This window comes from Dinoponera quadriceps, unplaced genomic scaffold, assembly GCF_001313825.1.
Source record: "Dinoponera quadriceps isolate SergipeBrazil2010 unplaced genomic scaffold, ASM131382v1 scaffold591, whole genome shotgun sequence".
NCBI classification, from domain to species: Eukaryota; Metazoa; Arthropoda; class Insecta; order Hymenoptera; family Formicidae; genus Dinoponera; species Dinoponera quadriceps.
The window spans coordinates 230425-253421 of NW_014554680.1; the positions used below are offsets into that span (position 1 = coordinate 230425).

Below are 22997 nucleotides of genomic sequence, written 5' to 3' on the forward strand. Positions count from 1 at the left end.
CATAGCACACAGAAAGACGTAAACAGTTGACTTCTTGACCACAATCTTGCTTTAAGATAATTTATTAGAAAAATAATCGATCATGGTTGGTAAATTTGCTTATTGCTAAAGTCTTAAAGCAAGATTTTAAACAAGGAATAAGACGTAAGAGATAAGCCAATTGGCCAATCACAGTCGATTCTGCAACCGCAAGAAAAATAATATATTGCAATTGGTCAATTTTCTTACTGCTTACATTTTTGTGTATGCCATGACCCGTAGAACGTTAGAAAGTCAACAATTATTATGTAATTGATTAGCATGACAGAGTATATGATTCACGTGATTCCGTAGGCGCTTTTTTCCTATTAGAGGCTCTTTAGTGATATGCATATTTCCGATATCTATGATTCAAAAGAAGAGTTGTGAAATACGCGCTTTCTCATTTTAATACAATTTTCAAGTAGTAAGAAATAAATCCGTTAGAAATAAACATTGTATGATTTAGCCTAATGTTACAAATAATAACGTTACGATAAATTGAGTTAATTCTTCTCCATTAAATTGTCATGACGATTTCGTTACTTACCGATCCGACGATCACAGATAAATTGAAGAGCGCGCGACATATTATAAATCGTAATTACAAGTTTATTTAACGCTATAGTTACTACACATTTAAAGTCGATTTCGGAGTAACGACACAGTATTTTCCCCGTCCATTTTCATAGTATAATAGGTAAATTACGTCTAGATACACGTAATTTCTAGACATCGTCTTAGCCGAGGGAATATATCTTGTATAAACTTTGAATCATAAAATTCTTCAGACGGCATCCCCAGATTATTTTTCCAGATTACTTCACTAAGCCCATTTTTTTCGCTTCCACTTCGTAGATTAGTAACCTCCACATTTTAACTACGAACACTTCCGCCTCTTCGTCTAATACCTAAAACACACGAGATATGTACTCCGTAACGTTTGTATGTAAAACGTGACAACCAAAATATGTAATATGTGTAATATTTATAATTCCGTAATATTTGCATCAATTACCATCTGTACATCGTCAAGTATTCCTTGAGGCGAACTACCCGCCATCACTTTGCTGCAAATAAAATCTACCAAGGTAGGTTCCGGTTCGCCGATATATTCGATGATTTTCTTATTGATCCAAGGTCTGATCCTTTTCTCCATCAATGTCTGAAAGAGTAAGTATAAAAGGAAGTGAAAATGAAGCTGGAGTTAGCAAGAGCCGGTTTCATCAATCAAAATTGCTATAGTACTGGACAGAGAGCTAAGTTAAAATAGCATGAACCAAACGATATTAGTGAAACCACCTCTAAAAGCAAAATAAGAACAAAGTCTTCTTGTTCTAAAGGCAAAGTATACAAAAACATAATTGATATTTACGTTGTCTATCACTGCCCAGTCGAGTTGGTAGCCGAATAATGCATTCTTATCGGTAGGTATTTTGTCTATGAGAGATTTGATGTGCTTCCGCTTCTCCTCCTGACTTTTTGTACTTTCTTCTTTTCCCGGTTTCGGGGCTTCTTCCGTTTTCTTCTTTTTATCTTCGCCGTAATCTGCAAGGAGCAACGATTGTAGATATTTCAGGTTTCTTTCATTGGAGTTGGTAACGAAGGTAAGACACTCACCCAGTGGCACGAGTTTACGTTTCTTCGCGGTATTAGCTGCATCGTCATCATCATCATTATTGAAAACATCCTTAACGTCCATACGACCCTTCTTCCGCGTCTGATTTGCCTGTTGCGAATTTGCATTGGCAGCTGCACTCGGACTGACCGGCGTTTTGCTTCCTACGGCGTGATCTCCGCTTGCACGGTTGCCACCACTTCCCATGGCAAACGGAACGAAGTTACCTATCGCAACAAAGATATTATAAAATACCGATTTCTGAGATGTCATATAAAAAGTCAAAATAACGCACAATAGGATACTGAAATGTTACATAACATTTTTTTTCACTATTGTTGTTCCTTAATTTTCTTTTCTTTACATTCATAACATATTTTATATATGCCATATAATTGACAAAATCGTATTTTTCAATTTTTCTTCGGAAAGAACTCGAAAATATCGCATATTTCTGCCATCGGTGAGATTAACGATAACATGTTACCATCAAAATTTGTTAATTTCTTTCAAATTTCTATTACAGTCTACGAATGTTTTATGATGTTTTATAATGACAATCTTTTCTTGGGCATCCTAGAAATAATCTACAATCTCGAAAAGGTACCCATCGAGAGTGTGATTGTCTGCATATATAGTCATCTGCACATCTAACAACAATGTGCTCATTAAAAAGTATGATTTCTCTATTTTGTGTTATACGATTCTACTTTGTTTTTCATAACTGACTATTATTTGTAATTTTTAATTGAAGATAACGAAGAAATGGCCGAAACGTTTTGATTCTTCAAGGTTGACTAACAGGTCACCCGTTTGTAGAATTTACAAGTGCTTATTATACGTTTATATAATTTCGTCTTTCGTTTGATATAATAACGATGAAAGTCGTATCGTTAAAAGTTACAGAATAGAGCAACCGAGATACTCACTGCCGCTCGTCTTCTCTGGCTCGCTGACCAACGACATACGCGAATCCTCGTCTAGCGTTGGTGGAATGGATTGAGCGGGTGTTGTGGCCTGAGTTGGCGACGGCCGTGCGTCTTTCAGGCTTTCCCGGTCCGCCGCCTCCAGGCTGCCTTCCTGAGTCTCCTCACCGTCGCGATGGTGATTCTGATGATGTCTGTGATGTCGGCGATGATGATGATGATGTGATCGCGGCGGCGTTCTGGACGGAACCTCCGGCTGAGAAGCGTCGTCGAATTGCACCCCGTCGTCGCTGTCGCTCTCAATTGGCTCGGTTTCTATCGGCGGCATCACCTCCTCCTTCTTCAATACCTTCTCATCCTCCTCATCGATTATAGTAATTACTGGTTTAGGCTTGTATTGCTCTTCCCGTTCGGCTTTCAGCTGAAAAGATGAATGCGTACGATAAGTTGGGATTTACGGGACAGTGAAGCTTTGGCAGCATGATGAATGGATCTAGGAGCTGGCGTAGCTCCACTACCTCCTCAATCGACAGGACTCACCCTTTCGAATTCCGCGGCAGGATCCGGATGAGAAGCGTCAGCGTACAATTTGTCGCGTAGACGCTGAAGCTCCTGGCGTTCGGTACAGCGGTCCCGGGAGTCCGCCTCGGCCTCGACCGCGCGTTCCTCCAGCCGACGGGACAGCTCTTTGCCTTTGTAATACTTGGCGTCATCGCGATCGTCGTCGTAGTCCTCGAGGAACTCCTTCAGACGCTTCGCCTCTCTCTCGCGGGTCTCGCGTTTCCCGCGACGTTTCTCCATCTCCTTCTCGTAGTCCTTGAGCTTGCGCCGTTCGCGCGTTTCCCACGCCCTCAGACGCTCCTGATAAGCGGCCTCCTTCTCTCTCGCCCGCCTCTCGTTCTTCTTCCTCTCCTTCGCTTCCTCCTCCTCCTCCCTTTCGCGCATAATCTCCCTCTCGGTTTTTCTCATCTCCTCGCGCTCCCGCTCTCTCTCCCGCTCCCGGTCTCTCTCCTTCTCCCGGTCTCGCTCGCGCTCCCGCTCGCGTTCCCTCTCGCGATCCCGCTCCCGCTCTCGATCTCTCTCGCGGTCTCTGTCCCGATCCCGGTCTCTGTCGCTTCTCGGTCGGTCTCTGTCGCGCTCTTTAGACCTGAGAAGTTGAAGCTCGTGAGTTACATCACGCTAAAAGAAACTACGTCATGTGTCCCACGAATGAAACAGATGGAACGTTAGAGAATCCCGTAAGAGAAAGCACTCGGTGGATGTCTCACCGAGATCTGGATCGGCGTTTGTCCCTTCTACTGCTGCCGGTACTATCGCTACGACCCTTATGAGACGTAGGACTACCAAGATCTCCATCCTGGTCGTCCTTGGTGGAGGCATCGTCGTCGCGCTTATCGCGCCGCTCCTTTTCCCGCTTCTCGCGCTCTTCCTTCTCGACCGCCTCCTTCTTTCGCTTCACCTGGGCCTTCTCCTCTTCCTGCTTCTATAAAACACAAGAACGCAGGTGCAGGTGAGACGAGGATGTCGAGACAAGCGCGTCGGTCTTGTGATAATGATGGAACCAAGAAACTAGCAATCGTATCCTCTCCTTAGGTACACAACAAAACGAAGAGCAGGAAGATGCATTATGTATCGTAAAGAAACGTCTATTAGCGATTTCGTTCAACAACGTACTAATTGCTCGACTCGGTCAAATTAACAGAACATCACAATTTCGTGAGAGAAATTTTGCCAGTATACTCTTCGCCAGTGGCTGGCAGACGTACAAATATGTCTCTGCTCGTTTTCACGAATATCCTTATCGGCTTCGTGATCGTTTCGTTTTCTTATCTTTCTCTGCCATAGCGGAGATAGAGAGATAGAGAAAGAGAGATAAAACGGTACCGGTAGAAAAAGAAAATCGCACTAAAAACAGTCATACTCGATTCGTACACGCAGAACGATTACTAGTTGTGTAAAGCCTTAATAATCATCTGACATAACGAATGTAGAGAGATGTTCATTTCAATATGGTATACTCACTCCACTGGAGTATGCTCGATCGGCGGCATCTTACGCGAAATCTCGGTTTACATATCAATTACCTAAGTGCAGGTACAAATATTTGGATACAGGCATAAGAGTTGTCTTAGGCTCTAGCTTATAAATGTAAGTACCTTAAACGCTAAACAGATGCATCGCAGAGGCCACCCAATGTACTTACAACATTGCAAATGTGCCTGTAAAATCGATAGTGTCTAAATCTATGGTAATATATTCTATTAAGAGAGCTTTGAAAGGGGAGAGCTTTTGAGATTATTTTACTGACTCTTGATCAATATTCAATAATTATTAGAAAGTATAATACCAATCGGAGGCGCAGTCATCACGAAGGAGGGTATCCACCAAAACATCTTTTCACATTTGCCAAGAAACTGTCACACTGTTCTGTCAACATTGTATTCCTCTGGTAATGGTTACACACACGCGTTATGGCAGCTGATGCAGCAAACTGTTGGATATCAAATGCACAATAGTTTGCCCACCGTTAACGACTCGTGTTATAAACGTGACGTCTTAGAAATAAATTAGTATTGGTTCATCCTTATTCGTTATACTAGTGTCCAAGATGGGTTACTGTTTGGAAAAGTCTCCCGAACGATCGAGATGAAGAGAAAGTGATGAACTTCGCGCGAGTTTCGACCGGACAATACGTACGTATTACTCGACGAAGTAAATCTATTAGAATGAATGAAAAACTACTCGCGTTACAGTATCATACAAGCACGACTCTTTTCTAAATGCTCTTCCTGATGACGGTCATATTATATGGAAACGCTGCGGCTCGCATTCATATGTACGTGTATATGCTTGCGGTTACGAAGCTTAAAAGACAATATTCATCGTATCTCGCAGTTCTTTTCTTTATCCCCGAGACAAGTTGTTCTTTGCGTTTTTGCACTGATCTGTTTGCCTACTTCAGCGTAATGGAACGTGCAAGCTGTCTTTCGTCCATACGGTAACCCATGATTTCTTTCTTTTTCAATTTTGGTTCAAGCTAACAAGGGGTGGAATAACTCGGTGCATGAAAATAGATGCACGCTGTGCGAGGAGAAAATAGACTCCTGCAATATGAAACGTGGTCAAAAGGTATCACTGATTCGGGGGAGGGGCGGTTTCACTAGCAAAAAAACTACAAGAACCGAATTTGCTCGTGTTTGGCTCATGGTTGTGGAGTTTACTCACGGTGTGAAGTTGACTTGGTCAGTCAGTGTGGTGGTACCAGAGAATGGAGGAGCGCGCACCTAGGTACTACATGTCTGATCGAGACGCTGACAGAAGCTGTTTACACAAAATAAAGACAACAACTGAACAGTCGCCATTTTGGTGATGACAAAATCATTTTTCATTTTGTGTGTAGCGTACAGAAAGTCTCCCGGCCCTATCATAGTAGTCTATCCAATAGATGTATCGCAATAATGTTTGTCAGCGCCAAAGTGTTTTGCACAAAATGACAATACATTCCAATCCTAGACTGTGCGTGAAAGCAACCTGGAGAACCGCTTACCTACGTTCGATATGCGAATACTAGACTGCTAGGCGTCAGCACGGCGATAAGTTGTCGCGTTCAACCGCGTCAAACTTTCCACGTAAATTACTTAAGATCACAACATACGTGCGTATTCGTCAGAGACGAATCACTCGAAGATTTCCCTCGGATCAAAGATGAATGCTCGAATAAGCCTTAGCTACGGATGAAATACTAAATGTTATTGCAAAAAGCGGAATACAGCTGTACGACATACAGAATAAGCTTTAATCTCACTTTGACTTATCGAGAAGAATGTATCTCCGATATACTCAATGCGCTCTGTCACTGATGCTGTCGCTAGCAGTTTAGCATGACATATGCAGAAGTAGATAAAGTTAGTTCGTCACCAAATAAATCGTAATCGTGTCTATCTCTAAACGTCAAAAATATAACAGCCGCAATGTAGCGCAGATCAGCGATATTTGCGATGTATTCAGTAAAACGGAATACCAATAGAAACAAAGTGATCAGCTACATGTCGCCAGCTTGCCACGGAGAACTACGCGCGAGTCTCCTTTAGTAATATACATATATGTATATATATATATATATATATTGCGCATATTTCTTGTTCTCATTTTTTTCATGTTTGGTTGTTTTGGATTTGTACTCTGACTTACCGACGAGGCTGCAGCCGCCTGCGAAAATACGAGGGATGTGCTGTGATTGACTCCCTTCAGAGCCAATGAGTGAGTGAAAGGGTGGTCCCCACACACAGCATTCCTAGGCGTGTGCGTTTGCTGTGTGCGACGCACGCTGCCTGTTATTATAATTATAGCAACGAGTCACGGCTCCAATTGTTCAGAGCTAACATAGCACACACGCACTTTACCACAAAATACTTAAGAGCTACGGCTTTCGTTACGAGATATTCATAATCCTCTCTTGTACATACAGATACATTCTTTTACACTTTAAGTGTACAGAGAGAAAGTGTGAGAAAGAGAGAGAAAGAGAAAGAAATAAAGATTGATTGATTGATTGATTGATTGATTGATTGATTGATCGATCGATTGATAGGTTGATAGATAGATAGAAAGAGAGACGGGGGGGGGGGGGAAAGGGGAAGAGACAGAAGGTCTAATTAACAATAGTTTGCGATAAGAAGTGTATGCGATTGGACACTTGCGATTTACACGTTGCAAAAGAGTCAGCCTGCCATTCAGATCATTTAAGCATGACGCGTGAAATCGCGTCCAATCGTAATATCTCTGCGAAGTAGATAGATACTAGCAGCAATTTATCGATAAGCATTGAAAGATTTTCTTTCCGTGTATAGCACGAGCTCACAGATTTACGTCGTTGTGTTATGCCGATGCATACCTCTAATTTCGTACAAGTTGACAAAACGTAATGTAACAACGTTTCAAAGTGCTGTGGTAATTTTGAATACACAAACGATATCCGATCGGCGCCGTTAACATATTTAAACTTTTTAAACTAATGAATGAGTTGATACACACATGAAAGTGTCGTGAAAACAACAAAAATGGTAAAACAGAGTACAAAGTATTACAAACATATACCTGTAGTGGCACATATTGAAAATAAAGAAAACTGGAAACATGTTCCTAATTTTACAATACTAATTTTACAATACTAATTTTACAATACCGAGATAACAAAAAAAGAAAAAAAAGGAGAGAGAGAGAGAGAGAAAGATTCAAGCAAAAAAATGACTCAAATACTCAGAGAAGATACAATTACACATTACCTTGAGCGAACGGTAAAATTTTATCATTAACGCTAATATATTAATAGCTTAATTGAACCGTACTGTTTGTCCAATCTTGCTATATCTAAAATTCGATATTATATTCCGTTGAAATTCCATTATCTGCCAGTAATGAGAATCGTTGAATTAAAAAGAGATATGTTTATAATGCTTCGTAGACCAAATTTTACACGTGAGCAATATCAATCATGTGATTAGTGTCAAAATAAATTTATGAGGTGCTTTTTTAGCATATACTTTTTTAAGGATGATAAGTATTCAATTTTTCGTTGTATCTACGCAATGAGCTTCTTTTCGAACGATCGGAGAAAAAGAAGAAAAACAGGACTCAAAGAAAGAAAGAGATGTTAAAATGTTCACGATAATAATTACCTTCATAACTTCTCTGAATTTGCCGATCTCCCGGGTAATCAAGTCTCTTTTACTTTCTTCTATCTCCGTGTCGTCCAAGTTTAAGGACTTAGCTACTATTTTTGTCTGGTGTTCCTCTGCAACAAATAACACTTTTATTATGTATCATGCACGCGCATTGTCAATGTATACATGAGTCTTATTGCACGGCAACGTTAATCCGCTTTAGTAACAACCGTAGTTAATGAGCTTTTATACATCCGATTAGTATATTCTTTTAGATCTAAAAATATATTCCAATTAAATGAAAGAGCTCACTAATTACGGTTGTTATTAAATCTGATTAACATTGCTGTGTAATAACCCAGTAAGCAATCTGTTAGCAGCCTGACGACAGATTGGCGACAGATCGAGCATGATCTATTTACAGATCCACAGACATCTGTGTTCACGATCTACCGTTGTTCTATTGACAGAGACTGCTGACTAAGAATCTGATAGCAGATTGACAGCAGAAAACGATCTGCAATATGTTTCATTTAAATACATCTGTCGGAACGACAGATTCCGCTTAACTTCTGCTGTCAATTTGCTACCATATTCTGTCATCAGATCCTTTTATATTTCTACCAGCAAGCTGCTTACAGAGTCTGCAGCAGACACTGCACGAAATCTGCTTTTGCAAATGGTTACCTGGGAAGATCTCATGATTATGACATGACGTGTGTAACGATACGAAAGGGTGAAAAATCACACAAATAATTACCTGGAGCAACCTGTGCCATTTCTAAGTCTATGGCATGCTCCGCGATGATCTGATTGATACGAGTGAGCGCATCAGCGTCGACCACCCTCATACCTTCGTCCATGTAGTCTTCACCCTCCTCGCCATCGGCTCCCTCAGCGGACGTTTCGTCTTGCAATGGCGACTGACCGCCTCTCAGTTTCTTCCTTCGTTCAGCTGCGAAATGAAGCGCGCTTAATCAGTCCCGTCCTAATTCATGATTTCGCTTCTACCGAAGACTCCCCTACCTTTGAATTGGTCCAGGACTACCTTAGTTTTAGCGTCCACCTTGACGAGAAGCTTCTTCGTGCCGATCTCCATGTCGTGCAGTAGTCGCACCGCCCTGAGGCCCGCGTCGGGCCCCGCGAATTCGCAGAACCCGAACGCCTGCACACGCTTCCACGAGAGCACGTGTCCACAGGCGCCCAGAATGTGACGCATCATCACGTCAGGAGCTCTGTCCATTATATTACCAACGAACACGGTGACGGGCGGGCCGGGCTCCCTTTCACGCCGCCGGTTATTATCGTGGCGATTCTGATTGCGCGAATAACGCACAGCCGGCGCGGATGTCTGCATCGCAGATACGGGTGTTGGAATCATCTATGTTTTATAAATGGTAGGATTCTTAATTATGCACATATCTACTCATGCACTCCGCATTTACCCTCCCTCTCTAATAGCGCGATTAATTCATTCTTAGTTTAGCAGTCTATTTAAGCATTGCTACAGAATAAATGATGGCTTTTTTTTTTGTCACTCCGCTTTTTCTTCTTGCACGTGCGTACATTTTCATGCATCAAGTGAGGATGGAAGATGTGCGAGAGACAGTTGTGTTGTAATCTTATCGAAAAATCAAACCAAGTGTAAAATCAATTAACCAAATGTTTCTTCTTACGTACATTTCAAACAAATTTATGGCACATCACTCATATTACCAGAATGTATAATACATCACTGTAGAATATATAACACGGTATAAAATGAAATGCAAAGTTTCCAAGAGAAAATTCAAGAAAACAGGGTACAGACATATACTTTTAATTTGTAAATAAGACAGAGTAATACATTATAACACATTCTATGTTGATTAAAAGAATGACACATTGTAAACACATTCTATGTAAATTGTACATGTGTGTGCTTTATAATACAATAAGAATAATACAAAATATTGATATGCATCAATCAACATACTGTGCTCCTATTGTACATGAAATTACGTCTCTATTTTGTAAGCAACAATTCGAAAACTAATTTCATAACAGCAACAAAAGCAAGAATTGTTATATACAAATTTGCCATTTAGTTAGCGTATAAATGAAGATAGTGTGTTTAAAAAAACAATCTATCGGTATCAAAATACAATTGTCATGCTTTAATATGACAAGTTTACTCACATGTGCCATAGGCATCACTCCCCCTATAATCGGGGGAGGTGCACCAACCATGTACGGCATCGGAGGCATTCCTGGAATACCCATAGGTGGCTGGCCAGGATAAGACATAGTTATGATGAATTGATACTACAGCAATAGATATTCTGCAACAAAAAGTCACACAAATTTTAAATAAAACACAAACATAAGTAACATAAGATAAAATCAACTTTATCTTAAATCACATTTATTGCAAATGTTTGTGCAAGTGGCAGCATCTAACAACATAAGAGAAATAAAAAATACAAATCTGAAAATACGCAATATGTGCAGTATGATAAGATTATGATAAAAAATATGTGGATTAATAGAACGCGAGAAAACTTCAAATAACGAATTTTATATATATCCAGCAACAATTACATTCTATTAGATACAGCACGTGAAGCAACATTCGTGATCTGTCAGTGTTTAGTAAAATCGAATTTCACAAACTGAATGCCTTTTTTTTGCAAACATACGCGGCAAGTTCTCGCGAAAGAAATTGGTAATAATTGCGATTATGGCCGCGACGTGAAAGTAAAATGCTTCGGCCACTAATACATTCGTAACACTCAAAGAGAGAGAGGGAGAAAGAGAGGAAGACAGAGAACAGATAGGGAGAGCGGAATGAGAGAGGGAAAGAGAGCGATACGTCGATGCGAAAGGATTCTAACCACTAAACGAACGCCGAGACGAACCGTTGAAACAATACTCACACAACGGGCTCGTAATCAATCCATTTTGACCTATTGCGACAGAAATCCGCACGTTACTCCGATAAAAATTTCGTCGGCTCGGCTATAACTATCGCTCGGATCACAATACAAATTTCACCTCGATTTTACAGTTGAAACATCACCTCTACTTCGCCCAACTATGGCGCCGCGAATGGTGCTGGGCTGAGATGAATCATGAACTAGATGACCATGCGCGAGGATCGGAAATATTTCACAATTTTTTCACCAATGGCCATGACTCACGAATATCTAAACACGGTGACGTTCGAGTCGAAAGTCCCTAAGATCAGAATTAGAATAGTGACCAATCACAATCAATTATTCTTCTCATATTCGATTATAATTGGTCAGTTTCTTACAGCTTAAAGTTTATTACACTTATTGAATCCAGACCAGCGTCGTCAATCGATGAGATAAGTAGACCAGGCTTAAGTGTCGTTGCGCAGCTTTTCTGTCATATGTTATACCTGCGCAACGACACATTCCCTAGCCAATAGTTGTCGCTAGATGTGTCCAAAATAGTATCTTAGGATAATTATATGTGCGCTTTTTATACGCTAATGAAGATATTTCAGATGAAACAAATTTTATAGGTGAGTAGTTAGTAAATGATTCAGAGAATGAACCAATCAGAATGCTTTATTTCCATCCTAGTGATAAAAATGATAAATTCTCATTGGCTCATTTCTTTATGCCTTATGTTATGGTTATATGTTAGGTTTTATCCCAAAATCTGTGCTTTTCGCTTTATTTAATCGAATGGTAGGGTATTTTTCGTCTTCCTACGATTACAAAGATAAAAAACTACTAGATTTTTTATGTACTACAGTCCAAATAATTTTTCTACAATCGTTTATCAAAAACTACTAAACTTAGTAGGATTCTTACTGAGTTGGCGACACTGATACAGACTAATGTCCCATTTCACCAACTCGGTTTAAATTTGAAACTCTAGTGATATTTAACTAACCATAGTTTATAATAGGTTATCTCTCTCTTTCTCTCTCTTTCTTTGCACTCCCTCTTTTCAAAGTTTATAAATTCAACAAATTTATAAATTTAAGAAATTTACAGCCATGATCAATGAATAATTGGTGACTAAAATTTGATCGTATGGAATAAAATATATTTCATTCTAAGTCTATGTGTATATCGATAAAATATCGAGGTAACCGTAAATTATAAAATGAATACTTATAACCTAAATCAGATATTTACATTAAGTGACTAAAAATAGTTAATAATGTTAAATATCTCCGGACCCCACGGGTTTCTTAGGGTCCCAATGAAATTTGTGCGAAGATTTATCCAGAGTCCGAAGGTCTTGAGCGTCTTTAATATTACCTCGTCGGTGATAAAAATTTATTTAAATGACGCTTCTCGAGAAGTGGTGGAACGAGATTCCATTTAAACCGAGTTTAAAACCTAACGTTCACTTTAACCGATGTTTACCTAAACCTAGATTAATGTCACTAATGGTGAAATCGAGTATAAATCGAGACTGAAAGGCAGCCAATGACGGATAAGCCGAGTTGTCCAAGTCGAGCCGAGGCGATGCGGATTGGCTCATTCGGCCCTCACTGAATCATGGCGTTTCCCCGTCCAGTCCGAACGTTGCACGGCTACTGTTCTGCCGTATTCTCAGGTCTATGGTTTCAGCTGATCGGCGCTTCCGTTCGCGTAATGGCAGTTGAGGCAGTGCGTATCCGACTCGGGCAGAGGTGAATACTTCGACGGAGCGTGGGTTGCGGCGACTCGACAAGCGTCGGTCCTACGTCGGCGTCTACGACGACGAACTGTTGCGGGCATTGACACGCATGTACGACGTTCAAAAGTGTGCTTCCCGTTCAAATTGCTCAGCATTGTACGGGCGCGACGACGACGAAGGGCCGACACACATAGTAACGTCAACGTCGACGAGACGTTGCTTCCATTAACATATACACAACACGACCGTACTGTGCCGAAACCGTTGTCCCGTGAAAAACGTATCAGACCACGCGTGAAAAATTGCGAATTGCAGATCAGTAGCCGATCAATTGAATAAACTGAATTTTTCACTCGCTCTGTCCTAATTGGTTTAGTATCAAACTACGATACTTGGTTTTATGCGGGCTCAAAGAATTGATTGCTTATCAGTTTTTCTCGTTTCTATACCGGCGATCTCTTACTTTTCATTGCGAAATACAAAGAGCAAGTATAAGAAGCAAATCGCCGGCTGATCGTCGCAAGCAATACATGAAATTATCTTGAAAACGGTAGTGCGCGCGCGTGTGTGTATGTGTGTGTGTATATACATATGCACACACAAATATCAAAATACACACAAATATTTATATTTTATACATATGTATATTTATATTTACATTGTCCCTTTCTCGTTTGCAAATTCGTAGCTAACACTTAGAATGTTCTCGATAGCCAACTAAACTGTGAATCTCAATTTCACTGTGAGTGCTCAAGGTACACTAGGATGCAGGATACGTGTTCCTTTCGTTAAGTAATAAGCTGATAAAAATTGTTCCTTAAAAATACATACACATCATGTGAGTATATTTATAGTCATAGGCTATATTTAATATAGAAAATTTGTACGATACTGATACAAATGCTCTTAGAATTTGTAAGAATCATATTGTCGATATGATATTATTGTTTGTTACAATTATTTCTAATCATTCCTTAATTAATCGATCATTGTTGATTAATTGATAGAATGTTTTAATAATTTAAACTATACATATGTATGAATAGTATAAAATAAATACATTTTTCTAATGCTTTAACTTTTGCACTCTATTAAAAATATAAAGAATGATAAATGTGCTTTGCTTATTATAAACTTGCATTTAAAAAATTGCACACATATTTGTCTTAACCAATATGCTTTTTCATGTCGTCTAGGATTACAGAGGAAACATCTGTCTTTTATTCTTAAATGTAAGTGTATATATATAAACATCTTCAATGTTGTAATAATTTACCTGTAACAATTGTAAAGAAAGTAATATGCCAGGAATATTTATATGTGGTTTTTAAATATGAAGATACATTTGTATAATTAATACACAAATAAGGACACGTTGAGAAAGATACATTAACCTTTTAAAAAATTAATGATAGATTATTGTAATTTACATGATTAATTTGTACAATATATTCTTATAAACTCTCATAATCTAAGAAATTATATGAGTTGAATCAGTATATTAGTATTACATTTTCACGTTAAATCTTAAAACAAACACTTATGATATCATTTTGACAGTACAGAAAACAAATTCTACATTGCAAATCTCCCATGTGATTTTCGGCCTAAAATATAATATATTATTTGCGCGAAAAGAGGAAAAGAGAAAGTAAAAATATATTGTGTATGATAGTGATAAAATGCCACCAAGGCGTGTAGAAGACGTGCCTGTGAAAAGGGTAGCAGCCGCAGGCTGCAAATTACCGGCACAATTGCCAGCAGGAGAAATTTTGATAGATATTACACAAAATAAGTGGAAATTAGGGAATACGATTGGATATGGTGGTTTCGGAGACATATACCTAGGTAAATGTTCATACATATGACTCGATTGCACTTGTAAACCCTCGATATAACTATTCTGAATTGTAACAATATCTTTTAATTTGCAGCTTCCAATGATATTACATCGCCTGTTGGGGAAGATGCGAAATATGTTGTGAAAATTGAACCGCATAATAATGGGCCACTATTCGTTGAAATGAATTTCTACATAAGGGCAGCACGCAGGCACATGAGTAAATATAACTTTCAATATTTTACACAGAAGGAGATAAAGAAAAAAATAGGAGAAAATAAATATACAAAGAATGTACATAAACATATCTTTAACTTTTTGATATCTATACAGTCGAAAGTTGGTGTAAGTCTCAAGGCAAAAGAAGGATCGGTGTTCCTACGTACGAAGGATCGGGATCTCACGTTTATAGAGGTCAACGATACAGGTTTCTGATAATACCGCGATATGGTATAGACATCGGAAAGTTATTTCTATCGCACAGGAGAAAGTTGCCAACGAAACTCGTCAACACATTAGCTGTACAAATGGTAAAATCTAAATCGTGCGATATGCGTTCTGGATCTCACAGTTGATGGCGATGGTGATATGACATGCCGAAATTACGATCTTTCTTGCAGTTGGACGCGCTGGAGTATATTCATAGTAAGGGATATGCTCATGCGGATATAAAGGGACCAAATATCCTGTTAGCAGGCACGTACGGAGACGGAATCGGGAGGGAAAAGTCCGAAGCGTACTTGGTGGATTATGGACTGGCGTATCGTTTTCGCACAGGAACTGGTCAGCATAAATCGTTCGTGCACGACGAGAGAAGAGCTCACGAAGGCACTTTAGAATACACATCGCGGGACGCCCATCATGGAAGTATGCCGATTATTTTCAAAAAAAAAAAAAAATCTCGCGCGTCTACGCACGGTATTAATTTTTTCTCATCAATGGGAATACTTTTCAGCACATTCAAGAAGAGGAGATCTAGAAACTTTAGGATATAATATTATACAATGGTTGTGCGGAAAGCTGCCGTGGGAGAAGAATAGTGACGAGATGGGTTTACTAGATCCAGAAGAAGTTCACGCACAAAAGGAAGTTCTTCTGTCAGACTTATCGTTGTTTATGGACAAATGCTTCCCTGACAAGAAAAAACCGCCGGGTTTGTAAATTTTTCGTCAAATATAGAATCGGTCAGATAATTCGATTTCATTTTGAAATTCAAATTTGACTTTGGACCACGTTGACTGAAAAGAAATTATTCATCAAGCAGATAATCGCTATTATTATGTCTATGATCTTTCACCTTCTTTCATAAAAGATAACCAGTTTTACACAGGAAAAAACGGAAAAAGATTTTTTTGCCGAATCAATATTAGAAAAAGCGCAAAATAAGATAATTTCTTCTTGCGTTAGCCTTTAGGCCTGTATTTCCTCTCATTCATATGCTTGTAATGCGCATGCTGATTATATACAGGCATATAAAATAAGATCTGATCTTTATATTAATAAAAAAATGCAAATACGTAGAGTCTAAAAGAGCCAAGCGTTGAAATTCGTGCTTTTCTAGTTCCAATGTTTGGCTCTCAGAGGTCTACATATTTGTATTTTTTTATTTTCACAATCTAAGAACCTAATTTATTATATTCTTTAATCCCAATTTTAACTTTTCGTTTCTTACAGCCGCGATCTTGGAGTATATGAAGTATATCACCGAGCTAGAATTCGAGACTAAACCCAATTACACCTATTTACGGAACTTGTTTATATACGGCGGCAGTCAGGACGGCAATATACCTTCATATCTTTATTATATGAAAGAATCCAATGAAAATCTTACGTGCTCCACATTTTTCGAGCGCCCATATCTGAGGGAGAGAAAACCTTGTAGGCCTGTGAATGGCGAGGTAAAATTTAACTCTAAGTAACTCGACGTAATCTTCAAACCTGTTTTTATAATCTATAATTCTTGTGTCTTTTATAATCTATAATTCAAGTGTCTTATTACAATGGTATCTATCCTAGATACGAATAACGCGAAACACGCAGCCTAAGCGTCCAACTCAGAGGAAAGAATTCTCATGGGAGGCAGTATTGGCGTTGCATCCGGACAAATTCGCGAAAATTAACACTCAATCGCCACCTTCGCCTCTCACACCGCCCCCGTCACCGCGACCACCGTCGTTGCCAACGTACGCGATGCTGGACGTGATTCGTAGAATGAAGGAAAAGCAATCCGGCACGTTCAGGCATAGCAAATCATTACCAAAATCGTCGGAGTTAGTATTCAAATTTATCGATTCATTCGAGCATGCTACACGGGCATGAATATACTACCAAGGCCCATATTCTGAACTCTCTTTTATCGATAAATGATGAACCTAAGCGTAATAAGTGCTATTTTCATTTCTTTTAATACTCGATTGTTTTTTTTTCCCCGAACCACAGTAACGAACTCAAAGCAAAATGGATGACACCGGCGATGGAGGAGATCGCGCGACTGAGGAAAAAGAGTACCGATTTATTCGTTTCCGAATCCAACTCGGAAAGCAGTACATTACGTGTAACACGTTCTCGTGTGGCGAAATTAAAACGTAAGTTTGTGTTGCGCATGAAAAGACAAAATGGCTCGATCATTGTGTCGCACCGAATTTTTAGTCTATGACATGCCATAGTTTCGCGATTTTCCAAAAATTCGACATTTTCTCCCGAAATGTTATAAGGCAATATTTTACATTCTGAATTAATGTCATGTTTCCGCACATATGATGTCACGGTCGTGCCATTTCTCAATTTACCTTTTATATCGACGAAGTTAAATTATTAATTTCATATTCTATATGTTTACATATTAGGACTCGGAACTCAAGAGCAACGTAAACGGATGCAAGAGAATCCTATTGACAGTACGGTAACGCATAAAAGAAGAAAAGGGCCGTCTTCCTAAATCGGTCCGACTAGTATTACGGAGACTGTTTCTCTGACACTGATACCATCGGCATTCTCTCTCTCCCTCATTTCGCTGCGCGCGACTAGGGAATATATAATAAAGTATTATTTGGACAAAATTTCACATCCATCGACGATGACACATCGCGCCAATTTATTTAAGACTGCTTCATCAATGTTTTGTTCTTCGATAACTTTGTGCGATAGGCATAATATAAGATTTCTAAATAGTTGTATAGCGAACAAACTAATAATAATACTAGCGAATAATGTTAAACGACTTCCTCTCACGAATCCGCAGAGATCCAATAGAATTAATAATATTCGTATAGGAAAACTCAAATATTGATAGGTGCCGAACCAAGATCATGAACTTTACAATTTCGTTATTAATTCGAATTTATGTAACTTTAACACACAATGTGAGATCACTTTAATAAATCAGACAAAATAATCAGTACGTAACGCGCTAAAGAGCTCCGAGCGATTCTTATATCAATTCTATGTTGAACGTGCTTTGTTACATGTGCACTGGGTGTCCAGCAGGTTAAATAGTAAAATCGTGTTACATTTTATTGGACATTTGTAAATTCACGTTGTACATCCGAAATTAAATCTTACATCTGATACATTCATCTTTAATCCAGCTCGTTAAAATCGACACTGTAACAGTTGTACTTTGCAATCGCTAGATTTGATCGTGTTCAAAAAAAAATCGTGTTCCAAAATAATAATATAAAGTATTTGGATAAAACAAAGATTAATTTACAACTTATTTACGTAAGTAACAAAGAGATAACCATGTGAAAAAAAAATTATGCAGATAGAGGTGTATGCCTTCTTTAGCGAGATTTTAATTTAGAATTATTGTGCAATATCGTAAAGAAATGTTAAACGAAAGGGACACACGTGACGCTTGAATATATTATATTATGCTTCTTGTAAAATCTTATTTTTCCATAACGGCTGTATCTTTCTCCGCTCTACTTAGCTGCTCAAGATTTATAAGATATTAAGAAGAAATTGCGCAGATGTCTGACTCGATTAACATTTCATGCGAAATTGATAAGAGGAGATAGCGCAGGTGTTCATCATCTAAGTATATGCTTTTGTTCTTAATAAGGCCAATATGTAAATACGTTTTTTCATTTCTATGTCGCTGATTTGTATACTTATCTATGAGGATACAAGGATCCACGAGGATACGTTATATACTTTTATAGCAGTACGAGATATATATATATATATACTTTATACACATATATAATTGTAAGCAAAACGTAGACGTGAACGTGTGTTTAGTTTACTTCGACGTTTAGTTTACCTTCGTCATGACACTTAAAATCGGTACTTTTTGTTTGCAGGAGGATAAGATTCATCTTCACTTAACGTAACATTCACATGTAATCAGGTTTCACTGTTTTATACACACCATATGCATAAAGAACTCGATAACGTAATTCCCGAGCTTACTCTATGTATATTGAGAATGTCATTACGGTTTTACGGTATATCATTGCAGTATCATCATGCGCTTTTATTTATGATAATTTTAGATAGATAGAACATTATTAATTGACGTTCAATCATTGTTAATATGTTCGTGATCGTGATTATAGATTTACAGTTCTGCGTTAGAATCTTTTTTTTTTCTACGAAAGAAAAATACCATTGTGTAATTTATTTATGTCACCCTGAGTTGTCTAGTACCTGTGCCACGAAAACTCGAAACGAATCATTGTTCCCCGAATCGTCATCTATATATTTATATTGTATTTCTATGCGAAACTTCTTACATTTATACTTAAACGCGGACGTGATAGGTATATCGATTGTCCCGCAATATCCAATAAACCGTTTTGTTCCGCTCAATTTCGCACGAGGGATACTTGTGATAAAACATAAGTTGAACTCTTCGCGAAAAGGAAAGGAAAAAAAAAATCTCTATTCTCCCGTGAAGAAGTAACGGCCAAATTTTGTCGTTAGATTACTTTGTACAAATCGATATCTCGCTCGGCAATAAGACAGATGTCGTAATTGTAATAACTAACGGTACGGCGCGAGGGGGATTGCGCTTTCCTAAGTATTGCTAGAGATTGCGACGCGATCGTAAGCTACACTATTGTTTCATAAGACGCGACGACATAAATTTAGCCGGTACGTTTAACTATAGGCATAGATAACGCAAGAAGAAAATGTATGTAAACAAATTTGTCGTAGACTGTATTCGCGTCTGCATTTCCTTAGAGCGATATTTACTGTTCAGTATATATTGTTTATGAGCATATTACGATGCGAAATAAAAGGCAACGTATACATCAACGCCGAATGATGGTTCCCTTGACTTTTATATCGCCATACGTATGCACGATATGGTATATCGAGAGCAGCCATGAGAGAAAAGATGTAATCGCATCGGCCGCGAGAAAATTCTATTTCCAAAAAATTCTCCAAGGAGAAAGGAAGGAAGTCTCTCTCGTCGTGCGGATCCGCACTTTCCGGCGAGCGAGAGACTGTTTCGTTCGAGAAGGTTCGGCGAACGACGTCCTAATATTCAGAGGGTTACATTCTCCATTCATTCCGCCGTCGGATGCAACGAGACGGGCCGCGGCGGTCTAATAATAGAACGGCGATTCCGTCGACGTATCGTGCGTGCGTGCGTGCGTGAGTGAGTGCGTAGCGGCCCCTAATATACATACATGCACGCGTGTATTCCACGCTCCTCCGAAAAATAAACGCGAGCGTGCGTGGGGGTTTCGAAAGAATGTACAGCGACTTTCACACGGCGGGCCGGTTGGGCAATATTCGGTAGAGGATCTTTTGCTCCGTGTTTCGCCCTAACTCGTAAATATTCTACGCAATGCGTCTCGAATTTCCGCTTTCACGTAGAAACGACTCGGACACGTTACTCGACGTACGATCTGACAGCTCACGGCGAGATCCCGATGAAAACTTGGACACTTTTTAAAGCCTTACAAATTTTACGCGATATAAAAAAGACGACGAGCGTTACTCGAGTCTCGCGTCTTTTCGAAATCGATAATCGCTCGCCAAACTGTTGAAAAAACCAAGTGGGAAGCCATCGTTGCTCTCGGGGATTTTGGGCAAAATCCAGATCCTAGGTAACGATCCGTGTGGATTCCTATGTGGGTTTCACACACCATTGGTCTGTTCCTTTCAGTTTTTGAACTGGCTGCACTAATTCAAGAAATGCATATGAAAATATCGTACGTACACAGAAAAGAACAGACCACATGTTGATTTCTATACGGATTTTGAATATTCTATATGGATTCACATGAATTTTCCCTTGAATTTTCACAGGAATCCATTAGAAATTCCCAACAGGGATACCTTCGATACTAGTTAAGAACCGTATCAATATCCCGTGCATACATTTAAAAAACGGCTTGTCGATCAAGTGCTGTCAATTTTTCAAGTACTCGAGTCTCTCAGTAGCCGAATATACGGCTAACTTCGGACGTTATTATTATCAGTTATCGTTAGAGAAATCAATAATTTGTAACGTCTGAAATTAGCCGCATACTCAGTTGCTAATTCGAGAAGTCGAAATTGACAGTGCTAGTCGAATCGGCTCACGAGCTGAGCTGTTCGTTCGGAGCTTGTGTTTCCGTCAAACTTTATAAATTTCATATTAGTGTAAACTCACCGAGAAGATGGTCTGTGTCGGCGTTTCGTATCGACGTAACAACTAACCCTAGCTGTCGCTTCACTTCGTCGTTGGATCTCTCCGAGCGGCCCGGCTGCTGCTTGTCGCCGAACTCGATTCATATTGCCGATGCTCTCGCCGGAATGGAGGCCGGAGGACAGTCGGCGCATTCAGCCGGTCGTCGCCGACTCGCCGGTGCAAAGTTCGTTCGTCTATCCGTTCGTTTCAGCCGTCTCACGTTGCACCGACCCGTAAGAACCAGCAAAAATTGCGATTGTTCATCGATAATCGATAGGCATGTCGTGGTTGCACTTTCTGCACGCTTCGTTCTTCTGTCCGTCATAAGTACGCACGCCATTATTCCGTCTCAGATGCGCGAAAATACAACTAGAATGAACGGATAGAGAGGTAAATAGATACCCGGCAAACATCAACTAACAGCAACATAACATCAATGATATTTAATTTCCCAATGCACATTCGATGTAAATTCAATGTAAAGTTATGCATTTCAACAATGAGTACAGCATTCATACAAACAATTCGATTCAATGGAAATTCATGCATTTCAACAATGTAAATGCAATATAATGCATGCGTTATGTAACAGCTATATTGTTGAATGGGAAATTATAACATCGATGTCATGTTACTGTTCGCTTATTCAATCCTGGGAATCCCCTCGGACATGCAATATAACTATTGAAGTAAATGCTGGCGAGTGAAGTGATGCAATGAAAGAACGAGAGTGCTGAAAGATTAATTCAATCTAACCAACATTTGCAATGAAAACGGACAGAAATAAGCTGATTTACATGGTCTAAGTAGGAACTCCCCAGTAAGCAAAGAATCATTAATACAATGCTATTGCAGTGGTATTTTATAACATGCAGCGTTTTCAAATATGTAATTCTTAATACTCTATTGTTAACAATATTTAATCCAAACATTAAAAATATTTTTACACTATAACTTTAATATTTAGAAATATTATCAAATAATAGTCTGAAAAGATTTATAAAATATTATGCCAAAATGTTTATAAAATCCACATAAAATCAATGTTTCGAAAAATTGATTTAATGTTTCTTGCTTACTGAAATTGACTATTTTCTCGTTTCGTAACGAGTGTGTCGGTTTCGCTTTTAATCGGAATTTGCGCCAAAAACTCGAACGATGTCGCATGATCGAACAGTTCAAAGGAAATTGTCCGATTCGCAACGTCTGAAATTTCAAACGGTCAATCTTTGATTCGCGCATAAAGGAGAATTCGAGCATTTATCATAAGCAGGAAAATAGAGCGTCCGTTTGTTGCGTCTCGCCTGACTTCACGAATCGAACCATTTTTCTAGCCAACTTCAGAGACTTCGGACAATTTCGAGATACCAACTGCTGAGTTTTTCCAGAAAAATTTGAAAATTCTGAACGTTATTTAGACGCGAGGTCCAACACGGATAACGATACAACGCAGAAAATCGCAGCCAAAATAAGTATATACGAACGGTATAATGTATCGGAAGCTGCACTGTCCTCACGCCGGGTAATTCGCGGTGAGCTGTCGGTCGGCGATATTCTCCGCTGCTAAAACGCGTGAAATCCTATTTGCTTGAGCTTAGTCGCGTCCGTTGTTGATCAACAATTGGAGCTTTTCGGTGGCTCGGCGCTCACCCTCGTTTCG

The 22997-nt window shown here is 39.2% G+C and overlaps 2 protein-coding genes and 1 long non-coding RNA gene across 12 annotated transcripts; 1 reads left to right on the forward strand and 2 right to left on the reverse strand.

Moving 5' to 3' along the window:
• Positions 1-554: 554 nt before the first annotated feature.
• Positions 555-11315, reverse strand: LOC106740819 (RNA-binding protein 25-like). Of its 2 annotated transcripts, none has more exons than XM_014612239.1 (12): positions 11141-11315; positions 10404-10546; positions 9252-9576; positions 8986-9180; positions 8241-8356; positions 3831-4045; positions 3103-3709; positions 2566-2983; positions 1639-1863; positions 1394-1566; positions 1037-1183; positions 555-929 (listed from the first exon to the last, which is right to left on the reverse strand). In XM_014612239.1, exons 2-12 carry the CDS (start codon positions 10509-10511, stop codon positions 837-839), a joined length of 2622 nt encoding a protein of 873 aa, XP_014467725.1. In that variant the 5' UTR covers positions 10512-10546; positions 11141-11315; the 3' UTR covers positions 555-836. The 2 variants fall into 2 exon arrangements, with proteins under 2 accessions (XP_014467725.1, XP_014467724.1); XM_014612238.1 differs by having other exon boundaries at positions 9252-9606.
• Positions 11316-12812: 1497 nt separating this feature from the next.
• LOC106740810 (serine/threonine-protein kinase VRK1-like) lies at positions 12813-19971 on the forward strand. 8 transcript variants are annotated; one of them, XM_014612218.1, is made up of 12 exons: positions 12813-12882; positions 13558-13707; positions 14066-14101; positions 14545-14717; positions 14804-14929; positions 15043-15239; positions 15330-15576; positions 15665-15862; positions 16384-16607; positions 16726-16979; positions 17149-17294; positions 17556-19971. In XM_014612218.1, exons 4-12 carry the CDS (start codon positions 14552-14554, stop codon positions 17645-17647), a joined length of 1650 nt encoding a protein of 549 aa, XP_014467704.1. In that variant the 5' UTR covers positions 12813-12882; positions 13558-13707; positions 14066-14101; positions 14545-14551; the 3' UTR covers positions 17648-19971. The 8 variants fall into 8 exon arrangements, with proteins under 8 accessions (XP_014467704.1, XP_014467706.1, XP_014467700.1 ...); XM_014612220.1 differs by having other exon boundaries at positions 12825-12882; positions 13583-13707; XM_014612214.1 differs by having other exon boundaries at positions 12834-13062.
• Positions 19972-20063: 92 nt separating this feature from the next.
• LOC106740811 lies at positions 20064-22984 on the reverse strand. Of its 2 annotated transcripts, none has more exons than XR_001374127.1 (3): positions 22822-22984; positions 21320-21706; positions 20064-20842 (listed from the first exon to the last, which is right to left on the reverse strand). It is a non-coding gene; the product is annotated as an uncharacterized LOC106740811 (long non-coding RNA). The 2 variants fall into 2 exon arrangements; XR_001374128.1 differs by having other exon boundaries at positions 20064-20847.
• Positions 22985-22997: the final 13 nt, after the last annotated feature.

Bases quoted from the DNA above. Each gene is read 5' to 3' on its own strand.
- LOC106740819 (XM_014612238.1), bottom strand. From the start codon at position 10,511: ATGTCTTATCCTGGCCAGCCACCTATGGGTATTCCAGGAATGCCTCCG. The intron at 2,984-3,102 runs GTGAGTCCTGTC...TCATCTTTTCAG, and splicing joins CTGCCGCGGAATTCGAAAGG to CTGAAAGCCGAACGGGAAGA. The intron at 1,567-1,638 runs GTGAGTGTCTTA...TGCTCCTTGCAG, and splicing joins ACGTAAACTCGTGCCACTGG to ATTACGGCGAAGATAAAAAG.
- LOC106740810 (XM_014612218.1), top strand. From the start codon at position 14,552: ATGCCACCAAGGCGTGTAGAAGACGTGCCTGTGAAAAGGGTAGCAGCC. The intron at 15,863-16,383 runs GTTTGTAAATTT...CGTTTCTTACAG, and splicing joins TGACAAGAAAAAACCGCCGG to CCGCGATCTTGGAGTATATG. The intron at 16,608-16,725 runs GTAAAATTTAAC...TATCTATCCTAG, and splicing joins GTAGGCCTGTGAATGGCGAG to ATACGAATAACGCGAAACAC.